This window comes from Misgurnus anguillicaudatus, chromosome 24 (genome assembly GCF_027580225.2).
Source record: "Misgurnus anguillicaudatus chromosome 24, ASM2758022v2, whole genome shotgun sequence".
In the NCBI taxonomy this organism is placed as follows: domain Eukaryota; kingdom Metazoa; phylum Chordata; class Actinopteri; order Cypriniformes; family Cobitidae; genus Misgurnus; species Misgurnus anguillicaudatus.
In genome coordinates, this window is record NC_073360.2 from 39,409,975 (window position 1) to 39,423,924 (window position 13,950).

The 13,950-nt window shown below is 37.8% G+C and overlaps 2 protein-coding genes across 2 annotated transcripts; one reads left to right on the forward strand and one right to left on the reverse strand.

The window, feature by feature from the left end:
- Positions 1-3,708: 3,708 nt before the first annotated feature.
- Positions 3,709-7,137, forward strand: scg2a (secretogranin II a). Its single transcript, XM_055197461.2, has 2 exons — positions 3,709-3,852; positions 5,012-7,137. The coding sequence occupies exon 2, from the start codon at positions 5,019-5,021 to the stop codon at positions 6,777-6,779; it is 1,761 nt and encodes a 586-aa protein (XP_055053436.2). The 5' UTR covers positions 3,709-3,852; positions 5,012-5,018; the 3' UTR covers positions 6,780-7,137.
- A 902-nt stretch (positions 7,138-8,039) lies between these two features.
- On the reverse strand, positions 8,040-13,353 carry ap1s3a (adaptor related protein complex 1 subunit sigma 3a). The gene is made up of 5 exons (XM_055197462.2): positions 13,195-13,353; positions 12,000-12,178; positions 9,514-9,622; positions 8,806-8,943; positions 8,040-8,669 (listed from the first exon to the last, which is right to left on the reverse strand). Exons 1-5 carry the CDS (start codon positions 13,195-13,197, stop codon positions 8,634-8,636), a joined length of 465 nt encoding a protein of 154 aa, XP_055053437.1. The 5' UTR covers positions 13,198-13,353; the 3' UTR covers positions 8,040-8,633.
- Between the last annotated feature and the right edge of the window lie 597 nt (positions 13,354-13,950).

Below are 13,950 nucleotides of genomic sequence, written 5' to 3' on the forward strand. Positions count from 1 at the left end.
GCTCATTAGCATTGTTTCTTCTGAAAAAAAGGCACAAGCATCACTTCACATAACAGCTTGTTTTATATCAAGAATCAAAATATAAAAAAATTCCGTAGACATTACAGTGTTACTGGCAGCTGGTTGCCGGTAACTTACCGTAGATTTAAAATTATGTTATTTACTGGCAAGAGTTTGTTCAAAGTTAAATAAATTTTAAATATTAATAAGTCTTTATCTTTACAGAATAAAACTATACAATAACAGCCTCATGCAAAGCATTCTGGGAACCAGAAATCATCATCAACCTTTTTCTGTTTTTTGCTTCAGATTTTGTTTCCCAGAATGTTTTGCTTGATGGTGTTATTTTAGTTTTACGCTGTAAAGACAAAGACTTGTAAATGTTTAATGTTCATTTAACTTTGAACAAAATGTTACCAGTGAATAACATAAATTTAAATCTACGGTAAGTTACCGGCAACCAGCTGCAAGTAACACTGTACACTGTAAAAAAAAATCTGTAGAAATTGCAGCTGGGTTGCCAGTAACTTACCGTAGATTTATATTTATGTTTTTTACTGGCAACATTTTGTTCAAAGTTAAATGAACATTAAACATTTACAAGTCTTTGTCTTTACAGAGTAAAACTAAAAAAACAGCATCAAGCTAAACATTCTGGGAAACAAAATCTGAAGCAAAAAACAGAAAAAGGTTGATGATGATTTCTGGTTCCCAGAATGCTTTGCATGAGGCTGTTATTGTATAGTTTTATTCTGTAAAGTTAAAGACTTGTTAATATTTAAAATTGATTTAACTTTGAACAAACTCTTGCAAGTAAGTAACATAAAATTTTAATCTACGGTAAATTACCGGCAACCCAGTTGCGATAACATTGTAATTTCTACGGAATTTTTTACAGTGTAATTTCTATGGAATTTTTTATTTTTTACAGTGAATGGCACGAAAGAAGTGTGTTTTAGATGCAAGGAGAGAAAACAATGAATATAGTTTGTTTATTCGTTTTGCGTATTTGTTTGTTTGTTTAACGCTGGATTTCGTTGTAATGGGGCGATCCCAACCAGGTCATAAGTCGCAGGCGGTATGTAACTGCATCAAATGTCAGTGTTTTGTTTGCATCCGGCACATAAGTGAATATAATGTAAACGACACAGACATGTAGTGAATCATAAGTGATCCAGACATAGTGGCATAATATTTTGTATGTGCTTGTTTGTGACTTGCTCCTCCCGCTGGACGCCTTAGGGATCTTTTTCGGAAACAATCGCTAGAGCTGATCCGTCTTTTATTAATCTGATCAAACTAAAGACTCTTCGGAGATATAAACAATGTAATAATACTCAAGGTACTCAAGATTAAAATGAGATGAGCAGAAAGAGCATGTGTTAGGGGGCGTGCACACCAAAGCTTTTACGCCCGCGGCCGGCACATGTTTTCAATTGTTTCCACTGGAAGCGCAGCGCTCGGCGTTTTTTCTGCACTCGGCACTGAGCGCCGAGAGTTGAAAGAGGTTCAACTTTGGGTGAAAGCTCCGCTCGTCAATGTCAGTTCTTACGCACCCGTCCAATCACAGTGAAGGAGGGGCGGGACAAGTATCACAACAACCAACCGGCTCACTGCTCAAGTATCACAGCTACAAAAGCGCTCGGCTGAAGAGAGCTGGTGCTCAGCTGAAAAAACAGCTGGCATTCGATGTCCTCCAGGCGCTTTCAGCCGCGTTTAAAAGTTTTGGTGTGCACAACCCCTTATGTTAGCTTTACATGATGTGAGTAATGGCACACATTGTTTCATAGTTTACTAGATCATTGTGGCTAATATAAACTAAAAATGTAAGTGATATGGCACACTGTCAAAACAATCGTGTGGGGTTGTGGCCTTTCAATTAAATCACAAACAAATTACTTTAGCTGGGTTTTCACAAATAGGGTCCCAAATATCCTCTGATATAATCCACTGAGATCTTTGGCCACTTCAGCTGAAATTAGTCTCAGATCAAATGCAAGCAAGTGAAAATGATGCGAACCTCTTCTCTGATGTCTCTGAATGTGTGTTTCCGAGTGTGCATGTGCCTCTGTGTTTGTTTTCCATGCTATCTTAATGTAATTTGTTCTCAAAAATAGCCTAAAGAGAGCAAACCTTATGTAACAAAATAGGTAAACAGAGCACACACACACACACACACACACACACACACACACACACACACACACACACACACACACACACACACACACACTGAGATAATGTCAACCTGAATTGTTAACTGAAAGTACAGGAAACAAAACAATGGTGCACCTGCTCATACAACACACACACACACACACACACACAGAAAGAGCCGAGCACATGCAATGATGTCACACAAACCCCTACCTCACTTTCTCCTCTATTCTCAAAAAGAGACGAGATGAGAATAAGAATATGATACAGAATAAACAACATTATACTACACAAACATTTGTGCATGTGTGTTTTGTACTAGAGGCACTGAGTCAAACTGTACAACACATTTAGCCACCCACATCACTGGAGTGGATTTCTGAATGAAAGAGTCTCCTGTGTGAAATCTCCCTCCTACCAACTTCTGACAAGCTGCCAAAAATACGCTCACTTCATAAAATGTGCTGCTGGCCACTCAGAGCTGATGGGCAGACCCCGTCTTACTTCAACATATATGCATGCCAAGTCACTTCCCATTAAACCACGCACACATTTACTCGTCTCTCTTGCTGTCAGACACGCACTCCATCCTGTCTCTCTCTCTCTCTCTTTTCGTCTCTCTCTCCCCTCTCTGCGACGCTAGTGGGTGACTCATCATCGGCCAGACTCTTAACAGAAGAAGTGAAATCAACATGACCACCATCCCACAGCTATCCGGCCCTGCCTGACACAAGCTGCTGTGCCATGTGTGTGCGTGTCTGAGACAAAGATAGGAAAACATGAATCTAGAATAGAAGAAACAGAGAGGTTCTATGTTTTATGTACATTCCAAAACATATTCAAAGATTTGTGTCATAAGAAATAAATAAAACACAAAGCCATGTTATCCTTCACTGTGAAACACCTCAAATGAATGACTCAAGAAGATATAACAAAGTATTATCATTCTTTAATGTTGGACTATTATAATAATAACACCGCAATCACTGAACTCAAGAGTTTCCACTTTACAGATAAGAGAAGGTCATGATGAATAGATCTGGTGTTTTTCCAAGGGCTCTTTCTCAATGAAACATCTTATCAAACAGGCAATAAAGACACGTGTTGCCTAACAACAAAGGTGCACATGCGTTACAGCCTATATGGTTGGTTTAAAATGGTAAAAGGGATTTTTATGTAATTATTTTTATAATTATCTAATAACTATATTTTGACACAAACACAATTTCTTTGTAAAGGATAGCTACCCTGATGTCTCAAATCCCGAAAATGAACAATGCCTTTATTATAGTAAAGCTGCAGAGACTGTTGGGTTTTCATTGGCAAATATTTTATTAGTTTTACTAAAAATATGATAATTAAGATATAGTTAGCTACAATAGTTGAATGTATACTGTACAATGTTTACAGAGTGCCCCAAACAAAATAAAGAGAAACAAGAACATTCATTTAGTTTTTGTCCAGCAAACAAAAACCTTGAATTGCGCATGTGTGTGTATGTATATGTGTGTATGTTTAAAACTTGTTTTGCGTATGTTGTCTCAGTGACGCACGCATATAACAGGAGGAGCTGTCCGTGGTGCTGACGCGAGAGACATTCCGCGCACGAGCTCGGGGTGCATCACAGTGACAAACACACCGAGAGCGATACGCGGCGCGCTCACGACTCTCTGTCAAAGCAGACCGAACGCAAAGGTAAGAGGGCTTTTGCTTTTAAACACTCCTAATCCGTCAAATTGACTTGAATGAACTAAATACTCACTTTTCTCTCTCATTCGTCTATTCGGAAATGTCCGTGGTTTATTATCTGTGAATCAACAACCTGATGCACGTTACCGTGAGACGCGCGCAAGAGGTTTTGTTTTATTAAAAAGCGTCTTTTTTTCAGATGCGTTTTAAAAGTCGCTTTATAAAGAGCCAAACAAGCGAGACACGACGCATATACTGTAAATCATAATTTACACCAACTAAAGAGTAGCGCGCACGGAACGCACGTCCTGTGTTTACAGCTTGCGCATAATTCGTGCACATTTTGAAAACCTTATCTTAATATCAATTCGATACGTTAAGAGTCCTGAGGTATAAAGTATCCAATTTTAAGTAACTTGCACATCTAAGCAAATCTAGTTAAAACAAACAAACGCCTTTTCTACGCATAGCCTATAGAAATATTATATACTGCCATATGCGTTTTCAATACATTTTTTATTTATTAGATGTATGTGTTGATTCCCGCGTTAAACGGCACTTTGAGTTCCAGCAGCAGTGCGGATTTGCGCGCGGTCTCCCGTAGCAACAGGCTATGACTCAATCGCGGCAATTTAGAAACTAATGAGATTTTCAACGCGCAGTGCGCGCGCGCGGTCTCTGAGTGCTCCAAACGCTCATCAACCAGAGAGAGAGAGAGAGAGAAAGAGAGAGAAGAGGAGGAGAGACAGAGAGAGAGAGAGAGAGGGCGCGCTGCTCAATTAAGTACTGCAAGCACGCGACATGAAGTCATAAAGTTAAAACTGCAAAAATGTTTACATTGCCAAAGTACAATACTTCACAAATACTTTTAATTGTATTTCTATTTTTATCCGTTTTGGAGCAAACATTTTTGTTATAATATGTAAAAGAAAAGTGTGTAGATTACCGTTAGCCTACATGCATACGAATAATGGTAATATGTTATATTAATTATTTTTTAATTTACATTAAAAAAATGTTAATTATTTTAATATGATCTCCATAGCCAATCAACATTCACAAAACAACAATTGTGCTTTAAAAAATCTGTGTAGGCTATTTATATACACATTTGAACACATGATTCACAATCTCTTCCCTTTAATTCCTCTCTCTCATTTCTCAGGAAAATCATGCAGATACCATCTCTATGCTGTGCTATACACCTCCTCCCCTTTATTCTCTCGCTCATTCACGGAGTTCAAGGTGGCACATTAAGGGAGCATCGCTTAAGTGAACCTAGATCGTATGAACCTGTGTCCCAGCTCCGCCCTCCTCCAAGTGCTGAAATGCTCAGAGCCCTACGCTACATCCAAAGTCTCAGCCAGAGAACCCCATACGAACTTCCAGTCGACGATCATCAGCCGACCACCACAGACCTCGAACCGGATGACATAGAGAGTGTGCGTTCAGTGCTACGTCAAACAGCTCCTGCCCGAGGATCCACGGGGATGGATAGAGACGTGGAAGAGAGGGACAATACTCAACAGTGGCTCCAAGCAGTGCTTACTACACTGCAACAGACCGAAGAGCAGATAGTGCCCCAAAAAACACCCCAAAAGCCTCCTACCCAACCTCTCCCGAGACCAAAACAGCAACTGGCGATGGAAACCTCTTGGGGTAATCCAGGCATCCGCAGGCGACATGGGCAGTACCCGCTTATTTTTGACAATGAAGAAGACCAGCCACTAAAACGGACCAATGAGAACGCAGAGGAACAGTACACGCCTCAGAAACTGGCCACGCTTCAATCTGTATTTGAAGAACTGAGTGGAATCTCCAGTGCTAAGACCAACAACAAGCGTGATGATGACGATGATGATGAAGACGATGATGGCTTGTACAAGCAAAGAAAGATGGCTTTGGAGGACCTCATGGGAACAGATGAATGGGAACCTCTAGAGGAGCAAACAGAGACGGAAGAAGAACAAAGAGAAAGACATGGATTTAACAGGAAACCTGATGATGAAGTCAAAAGATCAAACCAAAGAGAAAAAGAGGAGCCTGATGACATCACAAAGCTTGTAGACCTGCTGAAACTCTTAGAAAGGAAAGAAGAAGAGCAAAAACGTGAAGAGGTGAATGGCGGTGAACAAGAGGAGCAAACAACTGACAGAGAACTTGAGAAAAAAGATGCAGAGAAAGACGACGACGACGACGATGTAGATGAGGAGAGGGATGAAGAAGAAAGAGAAATTAAGTCTGAGCCCGGATCATTCCCCCAGTCTTTATCTCAGCTTATCAAAATCTCACAGAAGCTCCAGATCCCACCGGCGGATGTGCTTGACCTTCTTCGAAATGAACAGAGGGACTTCAAAACCCCACAGCGAGCTCAGGCACAGTCACGAACCCCACAACGCGCATACACCACCACTCATAACGCGCACACATCCTATGCCGCGGCACCACACCAACGCCCGCTGCAAACATCAGAGAGCAACAGTGCTGTACAAGACATCCTGAGGATCCTCGAGCTGGTGAGTGCGGCACAGCTAAACGACAAACGACCAACTCAACCAAAACCATCACGTTACTACGAGAGAGAACGAGACCTCCCTGCGTACGGGTTCACAGACTCCAGCCGGGATGACTACGACGACACAACTGGTGAGGACGACGAACTGGCCAGTTTCCTGGCGTCAGAGATGCTCGCGAAGGGACAGAGGCGTGCACGTTTACAACCCGAGCAGCAGTCGGTATACGGTAAGCTCGAAAGGGCCGTCCAGGACTACTTCGATCAAAACGTGCCAGAAAAGAGACCGGTGGAGCACAAGAGCGCCCCCTCGGGTTCAGACGACAACGACAGGATGATGAGGATCCTGAGGTACCTCGAGCCAGACAGCGATGAGACGGACGAAATAGACTCTGAGGGCAAAACCGTTCCCGAGATGTAGACATGTAAATAAAGATTATATTCATTGTTTAAGGTTTGAATTGTCATAAAATAAAGTATTTTAAAAATGCATATATATTCCTCACTTGCGTTTAGTCGAAGTAGTTTTGTAGATTTTTTTCTAATTTTGTGTTGTCTAGAATAAATATTTTAGTAATTATTTTAGTTTACTTTCAAGGTAGCCGTTTTGCAGTAGCTATAAAAAAAGAACGATGTAAAAAGTCACCGAATTTACCTCATTGACATATGAACACACACAGTTTTTCGAGCTTTCTTTGATGTTTTTCGGTCAGTATCTTGTGCGTGTGATGCGGTCATGTGTGACGTGGCAGAGGTAAATAAAGCACTTGTTCACACTATGGTTGTGTATTTTCTCAATGACATGCACGTTCAACATCGATAACATGTGCAACAAGTTTAATTGATACATTCTCAGGAATAAAACTGCACATTTTTTGTAATCATTTAATTAGTTAAAAACATTTAAGATTTAAATTGATAGCTGGACGCTCTCTGCAACATACAATGCTATTTTACATGATCAGTAATAAAAAAAAATATTTTTGTTTTTGAAACAATATCAAACATCTGAGCAGTGTTCAAATTATGTCAAAGATTATGGGGGTCGCCCCAAGCCCCTGTCATTATAGGGTCGCAGTGATTTCACAAAGTAAGATGTGACCCTGGATCAACATTTTAACCAAAATTAGTCTTAAGATAAACCCTAACCATTTTTAACCCCTCAAATTAGTGTGAAATGTGCAATGATATTACGCAGCGCCCGAAAATAGTCCCCAGAAAGTTACCAAGGGGACTATTTTCGGCTGCTGCGTAATATCACTACGCCTCCTGCAGCCATATTACAGCAGCAAAGTCACTGATTATAACGGCAGAATGAGAGTATAGTTTCTAGCTATATCGGCCTGAAAAAAATCACAATTTTTTATTTTCCGTCGGTCTTAGTACACGATGTAACTACAGAAGAATCAAGTTTTAAATAGGAAAAATATTGAAACTCTTTTGTCATTTTTGGGCGCAATGCTAATGGTCTAATCAGATTCAATGGATTATGCTGTAAGCTTTGCTAAAAGTGGTACCGGCAGACCCGGAAATCGTCTGAATGGCTTCCAAAACAGTAAAGCTTAAATGTTTAACTCTAGGTGGGCTGAAAAATAAGCCTATTTTCAAAAAAAGTGAAGTGTCCCTTTAAGAGTTTAAATTTATTTCAGACAGAAATCTTTTGGATTAGTTTATTGCAAAATTGGGACAGTATCGCTTTGTGGCAGCGCAGCACAACAATTTTCATGTAATATTTTAATTTTAATAAAAACCAGGGGAGCCCTGGACCCCCCCAGCCCCTCCTCAATTCGAACACTACATCTGAGTCACTGTCTGCAAGAAAAGATGTCTAAAATGTGAGCAGAAACCATTAACAGTGTTTTTGTGTTTTGGTTCCTGTCATTTTAAGTAAGATGTATTTCTGGATCAACGCTCCTGTCAAAGAAACATGTCCTATCCAAACTAACCATCAATTACAGTATCCCTCAAATAACAGTTTAGCAAGAATGGTATACAAGCCCTTTACTCAATCCTAAATCTAAACCTAAAATTTACTGGTTTCTGATTGGTTGATTGAAACGTTCACATTCACCCTAGTGGGTATGTATTACAAATAATACATTTTTAATAAACACTTGTATAATTTAACAATAACATTCTTACAATATTAAATGCAGTAAAAGTGTTTTTTGTTTCAGTGCACTTATAAATGATTAATAATAAAAAAATCCATAACATCCAAAGCAGGATGTCCTGTCCTGGATTTTGTGCGGATTCAGATGATGAAGGTGTTTCTTCAGTATGTGGGTTTGTTCATATACTCCTCCATCGTCTGCCAATAAAAAAACAAAACACGGGTCTTAAAAAGACATTTGACAAATGCATGAATAAAACATAAAAGTCCGATCAATGTCAGCAGACAGGGCTAGCTCATGCAAACACACACACGCGTGCCGTGTATATCTCACCTCTTGAAGAGAATCAGCCTCCTCTAATGATTTGGCCACAGACGCTTTGGATGTTTCCTGCACCTCTCCACCAATGACAAACTCATCCAGAATAAAATACGCCTTCTCGAAATTAAAAATGATGTCTAATTCACACACCTACAACACAAAGTCAAAGCATACAGTATGGAATCATGCATGCACAATAAACCACAATATACACAAACCACAACTGCTTATTTATATAGACAATTTTAAAAGAATAGTTACCAAAAGACCTGTATAAATTTCTTTGTTAGCAGAACAAAGAAATGTATACAGGTTTATAATAATAAGAAGGTTAGTAAATGATGACAGAAGTTTCATGTTTGGGTGAAATATCCCTTTAACATGCCTTGATAACATCACAAAGTGCAAATACATCAATATCTTACCAAGAAAGTGATTCATAATACTCTGAATTAACAAACACACCCACATTACAATCTCTATTTACAAAACCACCTCTTCAAAAATCATTTGCAGTTCATGTTTGGGGTCGAATCATCCAGCTTGTTAGGTAGGTGGTATCTATGACTATTTTTTGTGAATGAAATGAGCCAAAAATGACTCTCTCAAATGAACATCTCAGCATTGCGTATCATTGCGCTGGCAAGCACCCATTTTAATCTAGCGCTATGTCAGTGAGTTTTGCTTTTAGTTTTTTAATATATGATGATTGGCTCTTACATTGCCAAAATACTGATCCAACAGCTCGACGTATCTGTGCAGGAGTTCAAGTGTGATGAGCTCATTGTCTCCCTGCTCCAAACCACAACAGAAATACAGACTCGCATAACTGCAGGACAGAAGACAGAGGAAGAACAATGCAGGTTGATTTTCTGTATATTTCGTGATTATATTTCACTTCTTAGATTGCAATTAAAAGGGAATTCGTGACATGAGGAAATGATCAATGTTCTGCTTTGTTATATCTACAGTATACGGTTACATCTGAGTACAGAGAAATTCAGATGAAGTCTATAAGTAGTTCACACAACTGTCTATGCACAATGCTGAGAAATTATATAGTTTGATAAGTGAAACTTTCTTGGCTGGTGTACCAGACTTTATCCCAATGTGTTTTGCAAGATTGTGTGTACAAAACGTTATTCAGTTTGATATAGATTGTGAAAGATCTACACAGACAATTTCTCTTTGAACGTCCAGGAATTTAGCGTTGATAAGACTTCTAATAGCTGTTCAAACACACAGACTAACCAAAGCCCAAAAATACATAAAATAAATCAATAAATTAAACCCAACACCTTGTAATCACTGTTGACTCCCATATTATGGAAAAAAAATAAAATTCTCTGGGCAAAAATGTGTTTTAAATATATGCTAAAAATATTTTGTAGAAAGTAAAGCCTAATTAAATATATTTTTAAATTTTAAAATATATTTAGTTTTAACCTTCATATATTATATTTCAAAAGTATTTCAGTGGCAATAAATACATTTCTAATTTTACAACTCATATGGCAAAAAATATATTTTTCCTGGCCAAAATATAAAAGTTTGTATAAAGTATAAGTGAAGAGTTTCGCTGCAAAACGAGATAAATCCATTTTTTAACATTTTATTATGTTATCATGTTATTATTTTGTTTTATGGTGCTACTATTTTTTAAGCTATGAAGGTTTAAATCAAAACAAACCAACTGCAGTTGAATTGAAATTAATTGGAATGCACAACCAAAAAACGAGATTTCTGAACAATTAAAAAACGGTGGTTATCTCTTCAAGTATAAAATGTATACATATAAAATAAAATAAAATATTTTTTGCAGTTGAAAATATACTAAATTTTAACCTTTTCAAACCTGTTGTTTTTCTTCAAATGCGATGTAAAATAAATCCCTCATATATTTATTTTTAAAATATATTTCAAAATGGCCAAAAAATATTTTTGTGAAAAATACATTTTTGTAAACATATTTCAAAATATACATGTTTTGTAGTATTCTGTATATTATTTATTTTATTTTTTTGCCATATGGGCTTTGCTTACATGATGAAATATCAGACTTCACACAAGTTATTTGGCAAAAACAACATGTAACCAAATTCAAGTTTATTTTGGCTAGAAGTGCTCATACACTGTAAAAAAATTATTTGCTGCCTTAAATTTTTTTGTTAAATCAACTCAGATTTACAAGTCGTTTTCCCTTACTATTATTTATCTTGATTAGAGATGAGTTGTTATAACTTCTATAACTGTTACAAGTCAACTTCATTTTATAAGTTGTAGCAACTCATCTTGTCAAGATAAATAATAGTAATTTGGCATGACTTGTAAATCTACGGAGCCCCTAAGGGGACAAGGAGAAAAATTAAATAAAGTTTAGTTTCGCGTGCGCACGTGAAGCTATCGCGTTTAGTTTCGCACGCGCTCCAGAAAGTTTCACGTGCGCACGTGAAACTAAACTTTTAGAAAAATTCTGCACATGAAAGTTTCAATGTGAGCACGCAAAACTTTCACGTGAGCACGCAACACCTTCACGTGAGCACGCAAAACCTTCACGTGAGCACATGAAACTAAACTTTTGATTATTTTTACTCCAATTTCACCTTAGGGGCTCTGTATTAATCTGAGTTGAAAAAGTGCAGAATTTTTGTCAAATAAACTTTTTTTGCTTTAACAAATTAAGTTAAACAATTTCAACTTATTTTTCTTAGTTATGTCAACTTATCAAAGGTGAAAACTTAAAATAGTAGGGTGAATTGACTCGCAAAACTAAACTGCACTTACTATAATATAATTAAATATAATATGATATATTGTGATGTAATAGAATTTGATGTAATAGAATAGAATGAAATAAAAATGGAATGCAATAGAATAGAATGTAATATGTGATGTAATAGAATAGAATGTATTAGAATGTGATGTAAGATAACAGAATGTGATGTAATAGAATTAATCTAAAAAAAATTAAGACAGCAAAGAATTTTTTACAGTGCAGCCGGACTACATCCGGTCTATAGTTATCCTAGACAGTGAAATGACTCTTATCGCTTGCTGGGTGTAAAGACACACAAGACGTGTACCGTAATGAAAGGGCTTGACTGCTGATCATTAACTTGAAAGGTCAAAGGTTCTGTTAAACTATTCTGCTGGAAAAAGTAACAGGGCTGGAATGTGGAAAAGTAAGAGAGAAGATGACATCTGACCGGCGATAAACAATCTTTAGGTCTCTCCACTGTAAGAAGTTGCAGGCTTTCGGAGGTCGTGCCAGCACAAGATAGGTGACGTCTCTTATGATCTTCTTCTTGTCTCGATCGCTGAGAGGCGTGAACCATTTCTGCAGTCGCAGTTTGCCCTGACGGCTGAACAGCAACAGGAAACGCATCTACAGCAGAAACATAGAGACATCATCAAATGAGTCTGAAATCGTGCCTGAAACTTTCTTTGTTTTGGAATTGTAATAAAACTGTAATGAGATATACAATGTCCATAAATGTTCTGCAAAGTCATTCTGTATGCAAAACATCAAATCAAGTGGCAAACTCCAATCACACACACCTTACCAATGACACACACTGTCAGTCTCCTACAGATCTCAAGCTAAAGATGTGGCGCAAAGTAGACGTCTTACTGAGACCCCAGTGGGAATCTGTGTTTGACATTTTAGGGCTGTTGCCAAGAGCCAGCATCCATGTTGTCCCCAAATGCACACTGACACGACATAACAAACACATTGACCCAGAAGTCTAAATCAGGGCTTCTATTGTTTCGAATGGTAATATAATGTATGAACCTATAGCTTAATGTAGGCTATATATAATACATAACAAAAATGTTGATATGTTCCTGTTCCTCAACTGAAAAATGATACCAGCAAAGGTTATGGGTTTAATCAAGAGTACTTTAAATGACATTAAATAAGAGCATGGGCCGGATGCATTAAATGTAAATACTTTGCACAGAATAACAAATGCACGATACAACTGTGACATTTTTAGGAAAAAGCATTAAACGAATTTTAACCTTTGATGGAGGACACACGCGCACGCACACTGCTTAATGGGTGTTGACCAACGTGAAGGTGAAACAGTACGTGGATGTCATTGGTGTGTTATTAACCAAGCAAAGAGATAAAAGCAATAAATACATAATTGTGTTTTAGATAGAAACAGAAACACAAAAGATCCTGTTATCAGCAAACGAACAGAGACTGTGTGTGAAATGGAGACAGATCCTAGGCACACAACTTTAAAAAAGAAAATACAAATGCAAAGCTCTGCCTGACCTCAATTTGAATGCTCCTCGTGTGTTTATGATCGGCTGAGGAAAATGATAAAAACATTATTAACACTAGCGATTAGAAACGGTCGCACGTGTGCGCGTGCGCATTTGTAACCTCACCATCCTGACACTCCAAACGTCCGCAGATCCTAAAGGTCCACTCGTGGATTGCTGCACGGGTTCATGTCCAGCTGCTCACGTGTCGGTTTGGGTCACTCTCAGCTCGACCCTAGTGTTGTTCTGTTTCTGCTTCCTCACAGGTGCGCGCCCACAACAGGTGCGCGCGGAGGGCGTGGCAGAGACCTGTGCGCGCCTGTGATTGGTGGATGACTGCTGGGTTTACCTGCACAGGTTTCATGAGTACATATTTTCCACTACAACAAATCCCCATGTGTTTCTTAATGCATTTTAATAAAAGCTCATCTGTAGCCTCACGGTTAAAATAAATGAATAAAACTTTAAATTAAGATTCTAAATAAAATTATTATTATTCATGTTTTTAAAAATGAATACATTATAGAACATCATATAATAGGCTATTATTATCATACAATTTTCATGACAGAAAAGATCAGGATATGATATTTTAGTTTCACTCCATGAAGACTTAAAACACCTCAAAGCCTTAATGTTTGTCATTAACTTATTTTATTTAAAATCAGAAAAAATAAGGTTTCTGTCACACCTTTAGTGATTTTACCAACAAAGGCCACTAGGTGTCAACAGTTTGCTGCATAATCTTCACAAATTAATAAATTACTGTCATTGCATTATTATTAATGCAAAAAGGTTTTATAATATGAATACATAATTTATAGAGCTTTCCAATGAAATATAGGTTGTCACGATTTTTGAAGATTTATAGATTTATTTTAA

Coding starts and splice junctions, on each gene's coding strand:
- scg2a (XM_055197461.2), top strand. CDS start 5,019: ATGCAGATACCATCTCTATGCTGTGCTATACACCTCCTCCCCTTTATT.
- ap1s3a (XM_055197462.2), bottom strand. Junction 9,623..11,999: donor CTAAAGATTGTTTATCGCCG/GTCAGATGTCAT, acceptor TCTGTCCTGCAG/TTATGCGAGTCTGTATTTCT. Junction 8,944..9,513: donor TGGATCAGTATTTTGGCAAT/GTAAGAGCCAAT, acceptor TTTGTGTTGTAG/GTGTGTGAATTAGACATCAT.